At 41.2% G+C, this 23,886-nt stretch overlaps 1 protein-coding gene across 3 annotated transcripts in view; it reads right to left on the reverse strand.

Moving 5' to 3' along the window:
* LOC311079634 (NACHT, LRR and PYD domains-containing protein 3-like) overlaps positions 1–23,886 on the reverse strand; it is a 158,882-nt gene that overhangs the window by 13,810 nt on the left and 121,186 nt on the right. For all 3 annotated transcript variants that reach the window (XM_084109227.1, XM_084109229.1, XM_084109228.1), the window contains 2 exons: positions 21,138–21,311; positions 17,105–17,278 (listed from right to left, as the gene is read on the reverse strand). In XM_084109227.1, the coding sequence (XP_083965353.1) occupies positions 17,105–17,278; positions 21,138–21,311 (348 nt within the window). The remainder of the gene's footprint in view (positions 1–17,104; positions 17,279–21,137; positions 21,312–23,886) is intronic.

The raw sequence follows: 23,886 nt of genomic DNA on the forward strand, positions 1-23,886 counted from the left end.
CTGATGGATTCGCCTCTTTCTACGTCTGGTCTCTTCGGCGGTGCAGTTAATACTGCTGTTGAGAAATTTCAAGAGGCATCAAAGCAGGCAGCTGCTTTACAGAAACTCCTCCCCCGCCGTTCTCATCAGCAGGCTGCTGAGCGTGAGCAGCCTCAAATATCTAAAAGTAGCTCTTCATATCGTGCCACTCAAAAGCAGAGCGTTGCCTCCCGTGCTTCCCCTCAGAGATCTCAGGGACACGGAGGGCGCTCGCAACACCAGCCTTCGAGGGGTAAAACGGATCTGCGGACCATTATTATCGCCAAGAAGGCTGGTGCGAAAAGGTCCTGACGCCCGAGGATTCAGGCCAATGAGGGTAGTCCCCCCAGAAAGTAGAGCAGTTAGCACCTCTTTTTGCGGTGCCCGTCTCTCTTCGGTGCCCTCAGGGGACCGTTCTGCCAACCCTGCCAACTCTGGTGTTTCAGGGCGCAGCGGTCTCCGGCGAGCACATATCTCAAGGACCACCCGGAGAAGTAGTGGCCTCGGGATGCCCGCCCCCTCTGAGGAGGGATTTAGAGCAGTCCGTTCAGTCGTTCCCTGCCGGTCCTCCGTTACAGGGCGATGGACTGACTACTCAACGACAACAAAATCCAGAAGCCAGTCTCGAGAGGCTGGTACCTCTAGTATGATCTTTGACAGCATAGAAGCTACTGCCAAATGTTTCTCGTTGGGTCCTGCAGACCGTAGAAAAAGGGTATCAAATACAGTTCGGGTCACGCCCACCCCGGTTTATGGGGGTCCTATCCACAGTGGTGGCCCCCGAGCAGGTTCTGGTTATGGAACAAGAAGTGAACACTCTGTTAGAGAAAGGGGCCATAGAATATGTACCTCCCTCCAACAGGGAAGCCGGGTTTTACAGTCAGTACCTCATAGTTCCAAAAAAGGACGGAGGATTGCGTCCCATTCTGGATCTTCGAGTTCTAAACGAGTCAGTTATGAAGTTCATGATGTTAACATTGAGACAGATCGTGCCACAGATCAGGTCCGAGGACTGGTTTGTCACGATAGATCTCAAGGAAGCGTATTTCCATGTTTCCATCCGTCCGTATCACAGGAAGTTCCTGAGGTTTGCTTTCGGGGGCAAAGCTTACCAATATCGAGTTCTTCCATTCGGCCTAGCTTTATCACCCCGCACTTTCACCAAATGCGTGGATGCAGCTCTGGCGCCCCTGCGCCTTCAGGGTATTCGCATCATGAACTACATCGACGATTGGTTGATTTTAGCTCAGTCGCATCAGTTGGCGGTTCGGCATTGAGATGTTGTTCTCGCACACATGAAAGAGTTGGGGTTACAGCTAAACGCCAAGAAGAGTGTTCTCACTCCACTTCAGAGGACCACTTTTCTGGGTGTAGTTTGGGATTCAGTGTCGATGCAGATAGAGTCCATCCTTGCAGCAGAGTATAAAGCTAGGCCAGTCACTCACTGTCAAACAGTTTCAGAGACTGATGGGCTTTATGGCAGCAGCTTCCAACGTGATACCTTTTGGACTACTGCACATGAGGCCCCTGCAGTGGTGGCTCAGGACCAAGGGGTTTTCCCCGAGGGGCAACCCGTTTCACAACGCAGTGAAACGGGTGACAACGCAGTGCTGAAGTGCCAACTAGTCTCTCCCTATGGAGGATCCCTTTACCACTCTACAGATAAGGCGTTGTCGGGAAAATTCGTTTCGTGTTCCTACCCCAAAGCAACAAAATAAAATAAAATTCTTTATCAAAATTCATAAGGAAAGACAAGTACTTTGTTTAGGCTTGGCTTGTAGGGAATTCCAAACCTGCGTATTTTCAAATGCACATAACTATAGAACCCATTCTAAATGCGCATGTGAACGCCATCAGCGTTTCTCACAGGTTCGCGTTTAAAGTCTGTGTAGAGGGAATGGTGTCGTCTTAGCGGCCCCTAATTTAATAACAAATGATCGTTGCGACGGCAGCAAATCAATCAAAACTAACTTTAGATGGAAAATAACTTAACTCTGCTATAAAGCCAAAACAATCTCTGTTACCTTAAATTATACGCTTATCTCTGTGAAGCTGCTTTGAAACAATCTACGTTGTTAAAAGCGCTATATAAATGAAGGTGACTTGACTTGACTTGACTTCACAAAATCAGGGTCGCTGCTTACGTGCCCTGGTTATGTGGAAGAAACCTTGGTTCCTGTCCCAAGGTCCCGTGCTGGGAGCTCCTTGTCGTCGCAAGATGCTAACGACGGATGCTTCCCTCACGGGTTGGGGAGCGATCCTACAGGGTCGTTCAACTCAGGGTCTGTGGAGAGACCATCATCTATCATGGCACATCAACCGCCTGGAGATGTTGGCTGTATTTCTAGCTCTCAAGCATTTTCTCACAGATCTCAGGGGACACCATGTTTTAGTTCACACAGACAACACATCGGTAGTCGCCTACATAAATCATCAAGGGGGTTTGCGCTCACGCCCATTATGAAAGCTGGCACGCCATATCCTCTTGTGGTCCCAGGAGAAGCTGTTGTCGCTCAGAGCAGCTTACATCCCTGGGGACCAGAATTTAGGAGCAGACATTCTGTCGAGACAGAGGCTGAGGCCAGGGGAATGGAGGCTCCACCCCGAGGTGGTGGAGCAGATATGGAGGGTGTTTGGCCTAGCACAAGTGGATCTGTTTGCGTCTCGAGAGACGTCTCACTGTCCACTTTGGTTCTCCCTCACGCATCCAGCTCCTCTGGGACTGGAAGCTATGGTACAGACGTGGCCGAGGCTACGTCTATATGCTTTTCCCCCAATCGCTCTGCTCCCGGGAGTTCTGGAGAGAGTTCGCAGGGACTGGATTCACCTACTTCTTGTAGCCCCGCGCTGGCCGGGCAGAGTATGGTTCCCCGATCTCGTGTCTCTCCTCGACGGGCCTCCCCTGGAGCTACCCGTCAGGAGGGACCTTCTGTCCCAAGCGGAGGGCTCGATATTTCACCTCTGACCAGAACTGTGGAAGCTGTGGGCTTGGCCTCTGAGGGGGCCCAGCTCATAGAGTCAGGTCTCTCAACTGAGGTTGTAGAGACCATTCTACATTCCAGAGCTCCCTCCACAAGGAAACTTTATGCCCTGAAGTGGAGAGTTTTCACTTCCTGGTGTAGTGACCGTCGGTTGGACCCAGTTAACTGCCCAGTTGGTACAGTGCTGGAGTTCCTGCAGGAGCGGTTCACTGCAGGTCTAACCCCGTCCACCTTAAAGGTTTATGTGGCGGCCATAGGTGCTTACCACATTCCTTTGGGTGGAATGTCTGTGGGGAAGGACCCTTTGGTATCTCGTTTCCTTCGTGGCACTTTGAGGCTGAGGCCTGCAGCTCGTTCTAGGGTGCCCACTTTGGATTTGGCTGTTGCTCTCCAAGGCCTTTCCCTGGCCCCTTTCGAGCCTATAGAGAATGTACCGGTCAAATTTTTGACACTGAAAGCTATTTCTTCTCTTAAGAGAATAGGGGATTTACAGGAATTGTCGGTTGCTCCCTCATGCTTAGAGTTTGCACCTGGTATGGTCAAAGCATTTCTCCATCCTACGCCAGGTTATATCCCCAAGGTTCCCACTAATGTGGCTAGACCTATTATTCTGCAGGCCTTCTGTCCTCCTCCCTTTCAGAATACGGACCAGGAAAGAAATAATTTGCTCTGCCCTGTATGGGCGTTAGATGCTTATGTCCACAGAGCTGCCCTGTGGCGTAAAACTGATCAACTGTTTGTGTGTTTCGGGCCCCCAGATAAAGGGGTCCCCTGCATCTAAGCAAAGAATGAGCAAGTGGGTGGTTGAGGCCATTTCACTTGCTTATGAGGCGGCCGGACAGCCTTCTCCTTTGGCTGTCCGGTCTCACTCTACAAGGAGTATGGAGGCCTCCAAGGCCCTTATATCAGGAGTTTCCATTCAGGACGTTTGTGATGCGGCAGGCTGGTCCTCACCGCACACCTTCGTCAGATTGTACTCTCTGGACCTAGACTCTACATCAGGGTCTCAGGTTTTGTCATCCTAGTGCTGCTCACTCGATTTTACACAGGACAGACATTGGTAGCTATGGTGGCGTTGGTATAGACGTTCCCCATAGCGTCAATCTCGACGCAAAGCGAGTTCCCTTGAAAGGGAACGCCTCGGTTACGACTGTAACCTCGGTTCCCTGAAGAGGGAACGAGCGTTGCGTCACCTTGCCATATCTCCTTCATGCCTGTCAGCGACTACTTCAGACTTTACGAAGCTGGCGCTCATTGTTTTCGAGCAGGCTTTATAGCTTCCTGGTACGTGACATCACCCGCATCTGATGTTCCGCCACGCCATTGGACTGATTTTACATGTGCTTCAAGACATCATCACGCAAAGCGTTCCCCATAGCGTCAATCTCGACGCAACGCTCGTTCCCTCTTCAGGGAACCGAGGTTACAGTCGTAACCGAGGCGTTTTTCACATATCATGTAAGACTCGATTTCTCCATTTTTTTGCACAAAACTCTCCAGAAAATGCCATTTAATGTTTTAAAAAAAAAAAAAAATTCCCACATAATAAATCCCAATTTAACCCCTGGTGGAGAGCATACAAATACCTGTATGGAGCAGAAATGAAACATTAATGCTGTGCTGTTGTTGTCTGATGCTGGACTGTGTAAATGATGGTTTCGTTTTTATATAAAATATTCTCATTGATTGATGTATGCTTATCTTTATTTAGGCCAAATTTAGGACATTTAGGCCAAAGTGGGCGAAGATAAAAATCTTAATTCAGTCAAGAGTAGTGAGTGATTTTCTCTTTTGTTGTTTTATTAACATTAAAGTGATGAAATGAATGTAGAAATGTTTACCCGGCAAAGCTTTAAAGCACGTGCAAATGATTTGTGACAACTTTTGTGATTGCGAATAAGTGCAGTGTCCTTGTGAGTGTAACTCTACCGCTGCATTAACATGTGATGTGAATGTACGTCGAGTTTTACAGTATTGGGACTGAGGCACCAGAACTGCAACTGATAGAATGTGCGCTGTAGCACGATATTATCATATTTCTTCAAAAGCAGATTGTGGAGACATTACGTCGCACTATGTCGTGTGACATGTCACTATGTCATGTGTCATATGTCGCACTATAGGCCTACAGCCCTGCTTATGCTAATGCAAAGCCTCATTGATGTAATATTTATTTATTGCAATGTTTTATGTTGAAGAAAATTATGCAAATTATAACAACCTACTGTAAGCCTATTTAATTCTTAATAAAGAATTCTAAAACACAAATGCTGCCAAATAACATCGGTTAGCAAGTCCTGGTCAATGTTTTAATTTTACGATCATTTAATTTATATTCACTGTTATGTTTCAGTTAATAAATCTATTAACAAATTGAAATAACATGAGGTATAAGACACATAATCTATTGACTAGGGATGCTCCGATCAGCATTTTTTTTTCTGGGAATTCCTGGGATTCAGTATCGGCTGATACTGATCACCGAACCGATACTAAAATAAAAACAGTGCTGAATTACCTAATAAACAGTATGCCTCACTGTGTGGAAGAGACTGGGATCATTCTTTTGTGAAAGGCATCAGGCAGGCTTGACTTAGGGCGCTTTCACACTAGCACTTTTGGTGCGCACCCGGGTTCGAATGACGTCAGAGTTCGGTTCGTTTTGATGATGTGAACGCTGTTTTCCGAACTCGGGTGCGCACCCGCGAACCGTACTCGAGGCCGCTTAAAAAGGTGGTCTGGGGTACGGTTCATGTGAACTCGGGTACGGTTCGCTTCTGATATGAACGCAATCGTACCAAATCGCGGAAGTGAACCGCTATTGATGACGTATAATGTGGTGCGTGCCTGCGTGCGTGTGTGTAACGCAAAAGGGTCTATACACTTACCTTGACGAAAAGCGGGATTGACGCACTGCAAGCAGAGAGATGATTTCTGCTTGCCTCCACAAAAATTGTCTTCGGCGGACATCCCGCTGTCTTTGGAACAGTTTTAATACTTTTGCGGCAGACAGACGCAAGTGTGTTTCTGTATCTTTTCTTTGAAAACAAAACCAAAGGTTAAAAAAAAGAAGAACAAATGTGAAGCGAGCAATTCTATCCATTTTGACGCCTTTTCATAGCGGTTACCAAGCAACACGAGTACGCGCCAGCTGCAGCTTGATGACGCAAGCGTACTGCGGTTCAGATACAAATAATATAATGTGAACACAGTCCATCGGGGGCAGGGGGAGGGGGGAGCAATCGAACTCGGGTTCGGAACAGGCAATCGAACCAAGTGTGAAAGCACCCTAAACATTACTTTCTTAACTTTATGGGGGGTGCTGGATGGCTAAAATACACATTAATTGCACAGATATTAACATAAATAAATACATGATATTCAATAAAAATAAAAAGAAGCATGGATAAAAAATAAAAAGAACAGTTTGCACTGCATAAATTTAAAATTATAAATAGATTAATTCTTATTAAAGTAACAAAAGTTCTTTAGTCAAGAGCAGTGAGTAATTTCCTCGGTTCCCTTTGTTCTTTGATTAACTTTACTGACAGAAAGCTTCATTGGCTGCTGTCCCTTTAAGATCTGCCGCTGCTGACAGAGACACGGATCTCACACGCGTCTCATTCTCTCACAACTTTTTACGTTCATTTAAGACTTTATTTAACTCATTTAAGACTGCTCAGTCTGTTCTTATGAGGATACTCGACAAAACGGACATTTTGGCATAATTGCACGTGTTAGTGTTCGTTCAACTTCAAGCCGAAAGAGAACTCGATTCTGGTCTTTCTGTGCGTCGTGTGTGTGTCTTGAATGGTGTAAAAGCATTTGCATGAATAAGAGCGCATCATATAATGTGACGCCAGCCAAAGGATGACCGAACAAAAAAGGATGCTGCATTAACTGCGTTAAATATTTATCCAGTCTTCTCCTCCCAGTTCTACCAGTGACGCTTATCCAACTTCCCAACTTATCCAGCTTCCCAACAAAACAGGAGTGTTGATAGGTATGCACGTTAGCTTGTTTGAATTGGAAACAGTTTACCTGCCGACTGCATTCTGCGCATGTTGCTAGCGCATGATGTCACACACTTGCGCACAGCATAGAATTACTGCGAGAGCGTTTAGAGAGCCGACTGCTTTGTAAGCTTTCGAATCGCTCTCACTGTAATTTGATGCCCCTACGGATCGGGCCCATTGTTACTGATACCCGATCTAAAATTTTATTCCATATCTGAGCCGATACCCGAAACAAATATCGGATCGGAGCATCCCTACTATTGACATGCATTGCCTTTAGAAAAATTGGGCACACAATGTTAACGTTTAGCCTACTTTGCTTAAATTTGATGCAATAATAGAAGCCTACATTTGTTTCAGTTCTAAAGTTTCAATGTCATTTCAGCATTGTGATTATGAATTTGTTTAACTACAATGTTTTACTTGAATTTATCTGCTACCAGGTCTCAATCGCTCTCAATGAGCCGCAGCGCAGCGTCAGATTACGCAATAGAGATAATAAACTGACACTTTTCAAAGTCTGTGATTATAGCGCCACTTAGCGGTAAAAGGCAGCGAATACACATCCCCAATTTTACCACCGCGGGAATGGCGTATTATTCTGGTTGAGTAACAACTTTTAAGAGTTCCTTGTGCACGCCCAAATCACTCTTTGCTATAGTTAACAATCTCACTAATCCACCACAACATTTTATTTCTGGCTCTGCAGTACTTGTTAATAGCTTTTCTCAATTCTTTTCAGACAAATTGAAATCGAATTACCAAAGACACCAAAGTGACTCAAATGTTCATTTGATGTAAGCTGATTCAGCTCATTCAACAAACTCTCTCTGTTTTCACTCTGACTACCTCTGCTGCCATAAGTGATCTAATTATGAAGTCTAATTCCACATCCTGACAACTTATACAGGGCCGGCCCTGGCCAATTTGCTGCCCTAGGCAAGATTTCACCTGGTGCCCCTGGAATCACAGACAATTGTGTTCTGATCATTTTGTTCATAAACTTACACAGAAACAAACTGCACAGCTTTGTCTTGTTTTTCTTTATTTTGAAAATATTTTGGAAACACACACAAGCACAAACACACACACAATTATAGATACAATATAAATATGTTTATATTATATTATGTTATTGCAGAAAAAAAACTATATTACAGAAACCTTGCTTTCCTTGCCTTTCTTACAGCATATGTAACATTCCAAAAATTATAAATAAGAGCATTGCACAAAAATAAATAACTATACACAAACTTGAATGCACTATGCAAAATGCATAGCAAATGTTCTACAGCCTTACTCGCCTTGCCTTTCTAGCAGCAAAGTCATCTATGATATCATCATAAGATAGCTGTTGTGAGACCACATGATTTATGCTAATGACTGAAAGTCCACTGAGACATTCTTGAGCCATTGAAGATCTCAGGTAGTTTTTAATCAGTTTGAGCTTAGAGAAGCTCCTTCCAGCAGCAGCGACTGTCACAGGTAGAGTGGCATAGATTCTCAGAGCGACCCACATATTGGGGTAAATTTCCATCAGCTTCTTCTCATGCAGGAAAGTCAGGAGCACAATGTTTGTCATTTTTTTTATGGCAGATGTGGAAAGTTTTGCATTTCTAATACAAGTTCTCTGCCATCAATCTCTGGCTGTCCATCATGGCTTAAAGCTGTGCTCAGGGTTTGACAGTGCTCTAACAACTCTTCTTTGGACATGTTGGTAAAATTGAGGAGAACTCCAAACTTGTCAATTTTGTTTGAAATTGCGAATAGAAAATATGCTCAATGGAAACACGTCAATTTCGCAAAAACTCCCATTTATCGCAAAAAAGTTTTTACGCTCGCATGAGGTGGTTTTTCAGGCAATTCGAAAAAGAAATATTTCGCAAAACTGCAATGGAAACAGTTTTTGCGCATTTACAGGTCACCTGACTTAGAAGGTGCGGTGTGTTTTGGACAGAATACGAGAAGGATTTCTTTATTGAATTCATAAAAGACAAAAGAATGACAGAAATACTGGATTCTAAACCTCAAAGAAATGCCACAACCAAGACCTCGGAGTAGAAATGAGTGAGAAAAACCCATGAAACACTTGTGCCGCTCACAGTATAAGGGTCTTTCCTTGCCATTGCTTGGATAACATGCCTACGTTTCCTTCCATTAATAATAATAATGTCTAATGCGGTACATGGCTGTGATATATATAAACCTACCAACGTCTGTTGCCATGATTTATGGAATGACTTATCGCGAGAGGAAAAAAATTACGTTTTAGTCGCATAACATCGGTTAATGGAAACGCCGTCATTTCACAATAGTTTTTTATCGATATTAAGAAAAAAATCGCAAAAGTTTTGCGCGAATCTTTAATGTAAACGCGCCTACTGACTTGCCCAGCCTGGTACCTTACTGCCTGGATGCTGTCTACCCTGCTTTCCCACCTAGTCTCTGACCATGATTTCAGGGTGGTTTTGACGTGTTTCAGGAGGATATCCCATCTATGGGTGGAGGCTGAGAAAAGATTGAACAATTTTGCTACATATCCAAAGTAGCCAATGGCATCTGGTGAGCTCTTAGCAGCATCAGCTACCACCAAATTTAAGGAGTGGGCACCATATGGGACAAAAAAGGCCCTTGAGTTCAGTTGAAGCAGCTAGCCTGAACACCTTTATTCTTTCCCTTCATGTTGGCACCATTATCGTAGGATTGTCCTCTGCAGTCCTCAAAGGGGATGTTCAGTTCCTCTAGTCTTTTGAGGATGAGAGCAGACAAACTTTCCCCGGTTGACTCCTCTGCCACAAGAAAGCCCATGAAATGTTCTTTAATTCGTGGCAATTCTTCTTCCAGTAAAACAATCCTGACAATCACAGAGAGCTGTTCTTTATGACTCAGATCAGGGGTTCAATCTAAAATGATGGAGTAATACTTTGAGGTCTTGATCTCTTCCAATATTTTTTCCAGTATTTTTGTGCTTATTGAGTCTATGAGTTCATTTTGGATTCTTTTGCCAAGGTAATGTGTGTGACTTCCAGCTCCACTTTCAACCCTACCAACATGCTGCTTCATTATTGGGTCAAATTTGGCCATAAGCTCCACTTCTTTAAGAAAATTGCCATTGTCTGGTTTGTTTAATGTGTCTGTGGATCCCCTTAAAGCAATGTTTCTTTCAGCTAAGGACTAAATTATTGCCACCAGTCTGGTAAGCACCTCTCGCCACCTGTTTCTCTCTGCCTCAGCGAGGGCCATCTCTTGCTTATCTATGGTCAACCCTTTTGCAAGACGAACCTCTAATTCCTTCCATGTTGCCATGTTTGTATTGTGCTCATGGCTATCCTCGTGGACCTTGAGCATGTGGCTTGCATTTTTCCAGTCCTGTAGTCCTTCTTTAATCAATTTGAAATCTTTCTGAGAAGAGATGTGCTTGATGCTGAATCACTGGGCGGTGCTGAAGTGGAGGGAAGAGATGTGCTTGATGCTGAATCGCTGGACGGTGCTGAGATGGAGATGTCTGCAACAGGTGGCCCAGGATTTGCAGGGACGGGGTTCAGATATTTCAAAAGTGCATCTGAAGAGAGAAGAGGAGGATTATGTGACCATTGGTGTCATGATTCTTGTCCTGTGTTTCCCTTGTCTTGTGTGCACTTTTGTTATTTCCTGTTCTGTGCCATGTTTTGTAGTCCTTTGTAGTCTTTCTTGTTTATTAGTCTCCCCAGGTGTTTCTGATTAGCCACGCCCCCTTGTTATCTTGTTTAGCTTGTTTGCCTCTGTATTTAAACCCTGTGTCTTGTGTCAGTGTTTGTGGGTTCTTGACTTTGTAATGTTGTTTGTCCTGTTCCTGAGTCATGTTTCCTAGTCCAAGTCTGTCTGTCAAGTTCTGAGTCTGTTTAATTAAAGCTGTTGCACATGGATCCTGCTTTCTCCTTTAATTCAGCCTGCTTCATTACAGAAGAACCCACCACAAATGGATCTAGCAGCAGCTTTGGGGAGTCTCCAGCCAAGAAGCCACGCTTAATTCTGATTCCCAGGATGGCCACCGCCACGTCACCTGAGAGTCTCCAGCCAAGAAGGCGGCCACGCCTAATTCTGGTCCCCAGGATGGCCGCCTTCACGCTTCCTGAGCTTCTTTCTGTTCCTGAGATCACGTCTGCCGAGCCAGAGACTGTTCACGTCACGTCATGTCTGCCGAGCCAGAGCCTGCACTTCACGCCAATCCAGCCGAGCCTGCACTTCACGCCAGTCCAGCCGAGCCTGCACTTCACGCCAGTCCAGCCAAACCTGCACGCGTCATGCCTGCCGAGCCTGAGACTGAGAGCGTTATGGCCGCCGCCGAGCCAGTCTCTTCGGACAAGATGGCCGTCGCCAAGCCTGTGTCTGTTCCAGTGTCCCCAGACAAGATGGCCGCCGCCGAGCCAGTGTCTCCGGACAAGATGGCCGCCGTCGAGCCAGAGTCTGTTCCTGAGCCGATGTCTGTTCCTGTGCCGGTGTCTGTTCCTGAGCCTGTGTCTGTTCCTGTGCCTAAGCCGGTGTCTGTTCCTGTGCCTGAGCTGGTGTCTGTTCCTGAGCTGGTGTGTGTTCCTGAGCCGGTGCCTGCTCCAGCCTATGACCCCGTACCTGGTCCGCCCTGGTCGCCTGCACTGCCTGCTCCGCCCTGGCCTCCCGTACTACTGCAGTCTCCAGGCCCTCTTCCGCTCCACGGGCCTGGCCCTCCATCCCGCCCCCCGGGTCCGCCTCCGCTCCACCACCCTCCTGAACTATTGCACATGGATCCTGCTTTCTCCTTTAATTCCACCTGCTTCATTACAATTGGGTGTTACATTTTATTATTAAAAAAACTGATGATAGTGAAACACACAAACAGCAAGAATAATTACATCTGGTATTCATGCACAAAACTCTTTCATTGAGCACTTCTCTAGCATACAGTAGTTACATTTTCAAAATTAATTTTGAAAGTGTTTGTTTTACAGTATATTGTCACATTCACCGTCTGTCATCGTCCTGTCTTCACTACAGTTTCCAGAATCCTCTTTGTTTCCACACCTGAACTCACTCCCTCAATTACCCACCTGTTCATCGTCATCATCATTTGCATCACCGATTCTTCTGTTGAAATAAATATTGAGAATTTTGGATCTTTTGCCTGGAACTTCATCTTCTTCTACCCTGAGACGTTACATATATGGCATGGCAGCAATGTCCTACTAACTACACTTTATGACATGTTATAACCATGAAACAGAGGAGAAACATAAATATTTATTTAAATTGAATTTTAATGTTGCTATTTTTTATAAACCCACATATATATATATATATACATATATCAGATGCAAAAGCCTCTAAGTGCCATCTGAAATTTTCTTCTAGAATTATCATTTTTATGAAGCTTGTATATTTAAGTTCAGTAATTTCACTTAAATGGCAATGAAAATTACCTATTAATTGTCATTAACCCTCTGAGGTCGACAAATGCGCCGGCGCGTTTTGCTGGATTTTCTTCACATAGTAGCACAATAAACTTAAATTTCTCCGTCATTTATGGTCATACAGAAAAAAGAAATATGAAAAAAGAATCTGTGATATTTCTACTTTTGTATGTGTCCACTTACAATCGAATCAAAACATTGTGCTTTTGTAAAATAAAGAAAATAAACAGGGTGTGCTTTCTGCCTCTCCGTCGCGGTGAACTTTTTTTTCTTGAGCACGTCTATAAACTGAAACAAAACTCAGCGAATACTTGTCACACATTTATGAGCCATATACCTTTATAAACATTTAAGTGTGTACTTTTAAATGATCGGATTCAAACTGAAAACAAATATTCTCTGTTTAAGTAATTTGTATAAAACCAACAAGATGTTGCTAATTATTTTTCATTTGACCACGCCCACACGCGCAAAAGAGATTCACATGCAAATCTCCACATGGAACGCGAACACGCTCATTACCTCAAAAACAAAGCACCAACAAACTTCACAAGTCTGTGCTTTTCGTCGAGTTTGAAAGACGTGCCGTGAGCTTACATTAGATTTACCTCAGAAGAAGAAGAACGCGATTTGACAAGAAAGATGTAAGGTAAGAAATTCTTAATTATTAGTTCATGTTATTGGTGCATAAACTTCACATTGCAGTTGAACTGTTGCTAGATATATGGTGAATATTATAATATTTGGACCCGTGTTTACTGTTATTGTGTTTGTGGATATCTGCTCAAATGTAGATATGTATAATATGGTAACCATAATGTTTAATATTTTGGAGCGAGCTCTGGTTTTGAATGTATCGCGATCGCATTTGAAAAGCAAAACGCACCAAACAAAGGCTTCATGTTTTTACTATTATCTCATTTCATATCATCATAACGAATGGAAACATTTGAAGTAACATATGATAATCAATATATTTTTCTCTAGCGTAGTTGTTACTGAAATCTTTTGGAAGATTTATGCTGCTATAGGTTATTGTTATTATTATTTTATGCAGCACTGTGCATAGCCTATGCTTACAAAGCACAACAAACCTGGTGTTCATTATATTATATATTGTTGGAAACATTTGTCTGTGTGTGTATTCTGTGAATTTTAAAAAGCAATTTTAACCAGAAAAATCTAAAATGGTAAAGTGAAAATCAAACACCTTGGAAATGAAAGGTATGTACAATGTTTTTAGGAATGGCACAAAGGTCTCTGTCTTTGGATCATTGTTTTCACTAGTGTGCTTTTTTGTCATTTGTTGTGCATATTTGGATTATGTTGTGTTGTAAATAAATCCAAACAATCAAAAAGCCATTCTTTTTTAAATCTCCTCATTCTTTGTGCAAGGTTGCTCAGAATGATAGGGCCTGATAGCTCCTAAAATAGGGCCATTAGGGAGTGTCTTTGTCTTTCTCAGGTGTGCTTACATATTAATGAGGTGATCACGCCCCTTTCGCATAAAGCTTTCTCACACAAAACACGTCTTAGAAATTTTAAATCAATATATTGTCTTCTCTGAATGAGCAGTCAGGATGATTTTCACATAGTTTTGGAGCAAATATTCTAGGCTATGTGATACAATTTTCAAAAGTCTTGTGAAGAAATAATCAGTAGGGGTTTCATGACCTTATTTCAGTCACAATTTTTTTTTTTTGTATTTTCACAAACCACGCATAAATGTCTATCTCAAAACTACAAACTTTTACATACATGCTGCTGATATATTATTGTAGCAGAGTTTGTGCTGAATACAGTGTAATCAGACTTTAGCCATGAAAATGTCACAAGTAACAGAAATAAGCACAAATGTCAGAGCATGTCAGAACACCTCCAGGACCCAGAAAACACCTCAGACCCCAGAGCGTTAAAGTGAAATTACTGAACTTAAATAACCGAGCTTGATAAAAATTATCATTCTAGAAGAAAATTTTAGATGGCACTTAGAGGCTTTTGCATCTAAACTCTTCACATATATAACAACATTTTATGTAGAACTAATTTTAAATAAATATTTATATAAAGCCTATATAAAATTACAAATTTAGCCAATTCAAATAAAAATACCATAAAATACTGCACAAGTAAGTTCAACTAACTATGTCATAAGCTAATTCAAATTAGCGAATGTTTACATTATGGTGCGTTCACACCGGACGCGAATAGCGCGTCAGGCGCGAGTGATTTCAATGTTAAGTCAATGCAAGGACGCGTTACGCATGTAAAAAATTCCTGCGGCGCAAATTACTAGCATCGTCAAACTAACTTCATGCAACATAGATAAACTGATCATACATCATGATGTTGTCATTACCTACCTCTGTCTTTTTCACGTTTTTCTTCCTCTTCTCTTCTTTTTTTTTCTTCCCTGGGCACCAGATGGCTTCGGTCTTTTTGACATAATGATAACTTATCAGTGTCAGTGAATTCGGCCATCCGTCACTCACAATCACACACAGGTAACGGATGTCTTCTTTTCAGCAGGGCGGGGGCGGGGGAGATTGATGCATCACTCAGTTGGACTGGGGTGGATCGGGATTCGGGAAAGCAATGTTGTAGTTTTGTCTTTGTGGGACGATCGCTTTTTAATCCATAATATTTAAGTTGTATTGATAATAAAAAAATAAAAATAAAAATATATTAATAAAAATAATAATTTGGGCGCCCGGGCGCCCCTAGGGGTGAGCTGCGGCCTTAGCATTTGCCTATTCCGCCTATGCCCAGGGCCGGCCCTGAGCTTATATCTAATATCTAATTTACCATTCTTAAACAAAATACTTGAAAAAGTTGTGGCTTCACAACTGAGATCATACTTAGATCCTAATGGTCTTTTTGAACCTTTTCAGTCAGGATTTCGCCCATCTCATAGCACTGAAACTGATCTTCTTTGGGTGGTTAATGGCATTCTTCTGTCCATGGATTCAGGGTTAATAAACAAGTGCTGCATTTGACACAGTCTCCCATTAAATACTCTCTCCCCTTTTTTGATATCGGTATCACTGGTTCAGCTCTTTCCTGGATCATTTCCTACATCAGCGACAGAAAGTATTATATCACTATAGGTCACTGCTCCACTTACACTGGGTGTTCTTTAAGGTTCAGTTCTTGGCCCACTACTGTTCATCATTTATATATATCCACTTGGTGACCTCATCTACATGCATGGACTTCAATTTCATTGCTATGCTGATGACATTCAAATTTTCCTCACCACCAGCTCCAATAGAACATCCCTGCCCGACTCACTTACTGCATGTATCAGGGATATCAAGCATTGGATGTCCCCGAATTTCCTCAAGTTAAATAATAACACATCTAAAATATTGATGATCGGCTAAAGACAGGACGAATTGGATCACCTGTTGCTGCGGTAAGTGTTCCGTTATGTTTTGAGATGACTAACATTAGCCATACTGTAACAGTGCCATGCTAATGTAATGTTACCTTAGTAGTGACACTATTACGTGAATAGGGGCTCCGTGTATCCGTGTATAAATGTCACTTTTAGGACTGTAACATTCAACTTGCTAATGAACAGCTTCCAAAGTGTGTAACTCCTCGTCTGTGTATTCTGGCTCAAAACTATATGGTTCGGGATCTTGGTTTCATACACAGTAAAGCTAGCTGTTAGCTAGTTAGCTGTGCTCCTACGCCTAGTGAGAATATAGTTCCCAGTATTTATACAATTAAAAATGGTCTCTGTCTCATATAGCCTTGTTATTTGTACACACTGTGACTATACAGATCACAACATGTAAATAGGAAAATGTTTGCATTATTTTGTCACTTATTGGGATTAGTATGCTACCATTATCCATTTACATCCAGTCTTTGTGCTAAGCTAGGCTAGCGGTGGGTGCGTCAAATAACACTTACAGAACGCACAGAAATGAAAAAGGTATGTATGGACTTATCTAACTCTGGGGGATACTGTGAATAAGCTAAAGTCCCAAAAAGTCGGAGTGTTCCTTTAAGCCTTCTTCATCCATCCGTAACGTTGGTGTTGTATTTGACTAAACTCTTTTTGCTCTCATATTTCTTCTGTTATTAAAAACTCTTTTTTCCATTTTCGTAATATTGCACATCTTCGATCTTCTCTAGCTGATGCTGACACCTTAATTCATGCATCAATCGATTACAGTGTGTGTTCTCACATCGACCAGGCATTCTGCTCACATTACTCCACTGCTCATCACTGGTTACCCGTGGCATCACGTATTCACTTTAAGATATTACTTCTAACATTTAAGGCATTAAATGGTCTTGCACCTCCATATCCATCTGATCTACTTTACTCCTACCACCCTGCTTAGATCAGCTGAACTTGTTTTGTTTTGTTTTTTTTGTTGTTTTTTTGTCCACTGTAGGTGGAAGTTCATTTAGAGTTAATGCTCCTAAATTATGGAATTCACTACCCCTTACACTTCGTTATATCTCATCTATGGCTACCTTCAAGACTCAGCTAAAAACATATCTATTTAACATGTACTTTGGATAATGTGGCTATATGTATCCTTGTGTGTTTGTAATGTATGTGTGGGTGTGTAAATGTATTGTAATGTACAATGTAAAGTGACCTTGAGCTACGGAAAGGCACTATATACATACAACTTCTAAGTACCTCAAAATGTTGAGTTGACAGTTTGGATTCTTCAGTCCAGCACTGAGCAGCTTCACTCCTGAATCCTGCAGGTCATTGTTACTCAGGTCCAGCTCTCCCAGGGAGGAGTTTGATGACTGTAGAACTGAAGCCATAGTTTCACAGTGCTGATCAGTGAGATTACAAGATGTTAATCTGAAAAAAGAGAGGACTCTTGTTAAAAGGTAATGATCAGTCAAGAGCTTGGTAATGATGGAGAAGCTTCTGAGCACTGGAGAGACGTTAGAGAGCGGGAAGGCCTGGGTTGCACTTATATTTTACATTATATACACTTATATGTTCTTACAGTGTACTTACTTTAGAAAGTACTGGGTAATATAAGGTAACTGCATGGGTTAAGGTTAGGTTTAGGTGGTTAGTACCTAGTTAGTACCCAGTTATTGTAATTACTGTAATAACATATTAATTAGTTTATGTAATAAGTACATAGTATGTACAAGAGGAAAAGGACTCTAAAATAAAGTGCTACCAAGGCCTGAAAACGGATGCCGAGGTTGCTTTGTAACCAGATTTCTCTTGGCAGTATACAAGATGGGATGGACAGGCAACCCCCCCCCCAAAATTTTTCTTTTTATTTATTTTTTTAATAAGAAGGATCATAAAGACATTGATTCTACTTAGTACTGCCCTGAAAAAGCTTTTTCACATAACAGATGTTCAATAGCCTAGACCATTTTTTCACACTGGTGACAACTGAGGGACTCGTACACAACTATAACAAACGCTGCAAACATTTAGTGATGCTCAAGAAGGAAGCATCCATTAAGAGCCAGGGGGTTAAACTTTTGAACCTGATCGTTCATGTAAATTGTTCTTATTTTGCTTAAAAGTTAATTAATTAATTTAGTCCTGCCCTTCAGAGGCTAAATAAGATATTAGCATGTAAAACAAAATAAGAAAATTTAAACATCACCATCATCTTGCTCAAAAGTTTGTCCCTAGCTCTTAAAGCTACACTGTGTGATATTTTCCCCCATCTAGCGGTGAAATTGTATATGACTACCCAGTGAATATTAGTTTCTGTTCCTTTCAATTGCGAGGGCGTTTTAACTCCTACGGTGGCCGCATTATTCCAAGATTAACATGGCTTCCAGTTCGACTTCGTCCAATTGCACCTTTAAAACTATTACCTGTGATCCATCGCAGCTCAGATTTATGTTACAAGGTAAATAATACTTTTTCACCATTGACTTGAGGAAAAGTAACGCAAGTTATACTAGAGGTCGTTCTGGTGTTATGCACAACCATGCTATGGTTAGACAAGCAACTATAAAAAAATAGGCTGAATTACCTGTCGAGAAGAAAGCAGGCAACTTCGGCGTCCGTTTTAAAATCTTTGCTCCTCATGAGCTCTCTCCATCTGGGAAAAGTTACTCCAGTATTGACTTTGGTCTTGCTGATTTGCCTGTCGCGTTGACGTTTTAATTCTCTCTTTCGCTTCCTTGGCGACTCTGCTACATGTCCTCAAAAATAGGCGTGATCCTCCATCAGCAATCTTTCAAATCTGCCGGCAGTCGCGAGTAATCGCCCTCTCGCATTCGTCTCTGTGTCACTGAGTGTAAAGCGCGAAAGGCGAAGCTTGAATTTACAGGTATGTCCCTCTTTGGCTAATGTAGTTTCAAGATGGAGGGGCAACATGGCGACCGGCATTTGAACCCCTCACCCGTATGTACTTTCAATGTCAGATTATAAACTTACGAGAATACTTTATTACTTGAAAGAAGTAAGTATACATTAATGAGCACATATATTTTTGAAAGAACTAAGTGTTTTTTGCTAAGAATCAACAAAAAAAATTACACAGTGTAGCTTTAATGCATCGTGTTGCATTCTTCAGCATTACCTTGCAGATTCTGAAAGATGTATAATAGGTAAACGTATGACTGCAACTATACATTGCAATCATTTTGTAAGGGTTAAAATATTCATTTAAGAGCTCATTGTTGAGACCTTTCACCGGAACTTGATTGAGAGGCGACCTGACCAATCATAATGCAGATATCCGCCATTTTCGTCCAACAAACAAACCAAACCAGTTAGTAGTTTAAAGTCTAGTGGACTTGAACTTGAAAAATGGTGTGTATTGATTTCTTTTTGCAGTTTTGATGTTCATTCATGTTTAATTTGTGCTATAACTAGAAGAGATAATCAGTTCACGTGCTGCTTGAACTGAGGCGCTACACATTAAAGTGTCAGTCATGTTTGAAATTACTGAGACTTTATTTCACACCAAAAGTAACCTGCTCTGTCTTGTCTGTTGGTGCATTGTCAGTGTCCTCTTTGCTCTGCAATATATTTTTTACTGTGTGAGAACATGATGGGCGGCGTGAGTGCGGAATGGCTTGTCGGATGTAGCAACAGTAACTAAGAGGGGCGGGTCTTTGTTAAAGGTCAATTTCAAATTATTTAAATCTTTGTGGACTCGGCCGGACTCGACTCAGACTCGGGCGTTAAGGACTTGGACTCAAGTCCGACTCGGCCCTCTTTGGACTCGGAATTGGACTCGATTGTTAAAGACTTGGATTTGACTATGACTCGACAAAGGTGGACTCGGACCCAATAAATAAACTACAATATAATTTAATATATAGAATGCAAAAAACTGTACGTTAACAGAGCAGTTTGTCTGAATACATAGTATTTGAAAAACAGTCAGCAAAAAAGTTGCCGGATAACCTACAACTTCTGGCAAGATTCTGAAGTGCGCATACGCTGGACACTTTACTATCCCATGAGGCCAAGGGAGAGGTTTTATGAATGGCAGTGAAGCCACATAACTGACGCTTGTAGGTCATATAATAATGACAACATGGCAGATGTAGTACATCCGGATTCCATTCATACTAAACACATTCATTCTAGGGCTACACATCTTCTTGGGGTGGTTAATGACATTCTTCTGTCCATGGATCCAGGGTTAATAAACAAGTTCTGCATTTAACACAGTCTCCCATTAAATACTCATCTCTCCCCTTTTTTGATATCGGTATCACTGGTTCAGCTCTTTCCTGGATCCTTTCCTACATCAGCGACAGAAAGTATTATATCACAATAGGTCACTGCTCCACTTACACTGGGTGTTCTTTAAGGGTCAGTTCTTGGCCCACTACTGTTCATCATTTATATATATCCACTTGGTGACCTAATCTACATGCATGGACTTCAGTTTCATTGCTATGCTGATGACATTCAAATTTTCCTCACCACCAGCTCTAATAGAGCATCCCTGCCCGACTCACTTACTGCATGTATCATAAATAAATAATAACACAACTGAAATATTGATGATCGGCTCTGCTGCCTCAGTCAAAAGGATGGACCGGTCCTTTGATATTGATGGGGTTCATGTTAAGCCTTCATCCATCCATAACCTTGGTGTTGTATTTGATCCAACTCTTTTTGCTCTCATATTTTTTCTGTTGTTAAAAACTATTTTTTTTTCGATTTTCGTAATATTGCACATCTTCGATCTTCTCTAGCTGATGCTGACACCTTAATTCATGCATCAATCGATTACAGTGTGTTCTCACATCGACCAGGCATTCTGCTCACATTACTCCTCTGCTCATCACTGGTTGCCCGTGGCATCACAAATTCACTTTAAGATATTACTTCTAACATTTAAGGCATTAAATGGTCTTGCACCTCCATATCCATCTGATCTACTTTACTCCTACCACCCTGCCCGGTCCCTTAGATCAGCTGAACTTGTTTTTTTGTTTGTTTTTTTGTCCACTGTAGTTGGAAGTTCATTTAGAGTTAATGCTCCTAAATTATGGAATTCACTACCCCTTACACTTTGTTATATCTCATCTATGGCTACCTTCAAGACTCAGCTAAAACATATCTATTTAACATGTACTTTGGATAATGTGGCTATATGTATCCTTATGTGTTTGTAATGTGTGTGTGGGTGTGTAAATGTATTGTAATGTACAATGTAAAGTGACCTTGAGCTACGGAAAGGCGCTATATACATACAACTTCTAAGTACCTCAAAATGTTGAGTTGACAGTTTGGATTCTTCAGTCCAGCACTGAGCAGCTTCACTCCTGAATCCTGCAGGTCATTGTTACTCAGGTCCAGCTCTCTCAGGGAGGAGTTTGATGACTGTAGAACTGAAGCCATAGTTTCACAGTGCTGATCAGTGAGATTACAGGATGTTAATCTGAAAAAAGAGAGGACTCTTGTTAAAAGGTTATGATCAGTCAAGAGCTTGTTAATGATGGAGAAGCTTCTGAGCACTGGAGAGACGTTAGAGAGCGGGAAGGCCTGGGTTGCACTTATATTTTACATTACATACACTTACATGTTCTTACTGTGTACTTACTTTAGAAAGTACTGGGTAATATAAGGTAACTGCATGGGTTAAGGTTAGGTTTAGGGGTAGGTTCATGGTTAGTACCTACACTGTTAAAAAAAACCTGTGAAATTTACGGTAAAAAACCGGCAGCTGTGGTTGCCAGTATTTTACCGTAAAAAATATGGTGGCAACCGTTTATGTTTTTACGGGATTTAAATTTACGGGCAAAACAACACAATGTAAAAAAAACTGTGAAATTTACGGTAAAAAACGTCAGCTTGGTTGGCAGTTTTTTACCGTAAAAAATATGGTAGCAACCTTACTTTGAAAAAAAAAAAAAAAAAAATCCTTCAGCAGGATTTAAATGTGTGGTAAAAAAAAAAAATTATCAGCTGTGGTTCCCAGTACTTTACCATAAAAAATAAAGTAAGAACCTTTTAGTTTTCACAGGACAACCATTATATTACATAAACCAATAAATGTTATCATTAAATTTCACTGAAGTATTAAAGTCTGCTTTATGTCTTTGTAATATACTGATAACCATCATAATAACACAGATGGTAAAAAAAGAAAAGCACACGATGATTTAAGTATACCATTAGTTTTCCACAAACTGAGGCACATGTTAATATTGAGAAGGTGCACAGTGTCATACACACAAACACAAAACACCATCATGGTGACACACACATGACTCCAAATAATGCCATAAACATTCATTAAACAATATATGATGTAATATAAACCCCAAATGTATAAAACTGATAACAAAAACCAAGAAGAAACATAATTATTTAAATGAAATAGCATCAAATGTGAAGTGTCACACAGGGAATTCTGGGAATGTCCATTTAGAGAAACAACAGGAACAGAAAAAAGAGACGAGCAGAAACACAAGAACTACAACTGACTTCAGCCACAGCCTTAGATGAAATCAACTGAAGATAAAAAACATTAAATCTGTGAAGATCTCAGCAGAGGAGGATTAAACAACTCCACAAACAGCATTACCAGCTTCAATTATTACTAACCAGACTGACTTTATTTCTGTCAGACGTCTACAGTTCTGTTTGAGAATTAACAGAGGTTTAGATGTTGATGATTTATTGTTTAATTTGAAGTCACCATGATGGAGATCAGTGACTGCTTTAGTTGGGCTCTTGACCCTTGACTTTCTGACATTAGTTTTTCTTTGCCTCCTGTAACTCTGTGTTTATAAGACATGTTGATTATGGCTAGGAAATCAGAGAGAAAAAGAATCATGTGATGGCGGCTGTGTATCAGTGATGGCAATCACCATGTTTGATTCACTGAACTCTTATCTTTATTTATATGTGTTATTAATTTTTACATTATTGATTTCAGTAGCCCTATGATTCTATAGCATGTGATCTATCATTGCTGTGATAATCAGAAGAATTTTTAAAACATTGTGTACAATAACGGTTTGAACAGCTGCATCTTTTAGACACACACAGACATCAAGAATCAGCATATGAATCTCAACAATGGAGATGATAAAAGTGCAGCGCACTTGATGGAGCCTCCAATCAAAACTCATCAGTATCTCCCAGCATGCATTGCAGCAGGAATACATTATGCTGAATTGCCTTAGTATTTTCTTTTATCATTATATCTGCTTTTATTTTTGATGTTGTTTTGTTGCAGCTTTTTAGTAGCTTGTTTTGTGATGTTCAGAGTTTTATCTGATTATTGTGTTGATTGTAGGGCTGGGCGATTTAAATCGCGATATTGTTATGCGCATCTCGTCAGTAAAGCCGGTTCCTTGATTAGTAGTAAATCACCATCACCTGCTTTCAGATGAAGCGGCATTTAGGGCTGAGGAGATAATTAAGTGATTAATTGAGTGATGATTGAGCATTATTGAAGACACCTGATGTTAACAAGCAGAATCACTGAAGGAGAAAATCACAAATTGTAAGTTACCATTAAGGTGATGGGTGTTTGCTTTAGTTGGGCTCTAGACCATTATGTGTTTACTTTAATATTTACTGTTTTTTGTCTGCTGTTATTGATTTATAACAGTTAAATGAACAAAGTAAAATGGTATCTTATAGTGTTGGTTATGTTTTGACATAATCATGCTGTGATCTGAAAAAGGAAACTTATTGAGATAGTTTGGTTTAACTTGTTAGCAGCAGTTTAGTGATTTTTCAGCCTATGATTATCAGTACTTATAATTCAAAATATTTAATAAATATTGTTCTGATCAAAAGACATTCAGATTCATTTAAAACACAGACATCAATAATCAGCCTGTGAATCTCAACAATGGTGACAATAATAAAGCATGTTGCAGTGGCTGCCACCAATCACAACTCATTAATGGCTCCCATCATGCATTGCGCTATGAATAAATTATGATCTGAATTGTCTATGTAATTTACTTTTCCTAATTGAATATTCTGCTCCTCAC

This window comes from Abramis brama, assembly GCF_963993115.1.
Source record: "Abramis brama genome assembly, chromosome: 1".
In the NCBI taxonomy this organism is placed as follows: Eukaryota; Metazoa; Chordata; class Actinopteri; order Cypriniformes; family Leuciscidae; genus Abramis; species Abramis brama.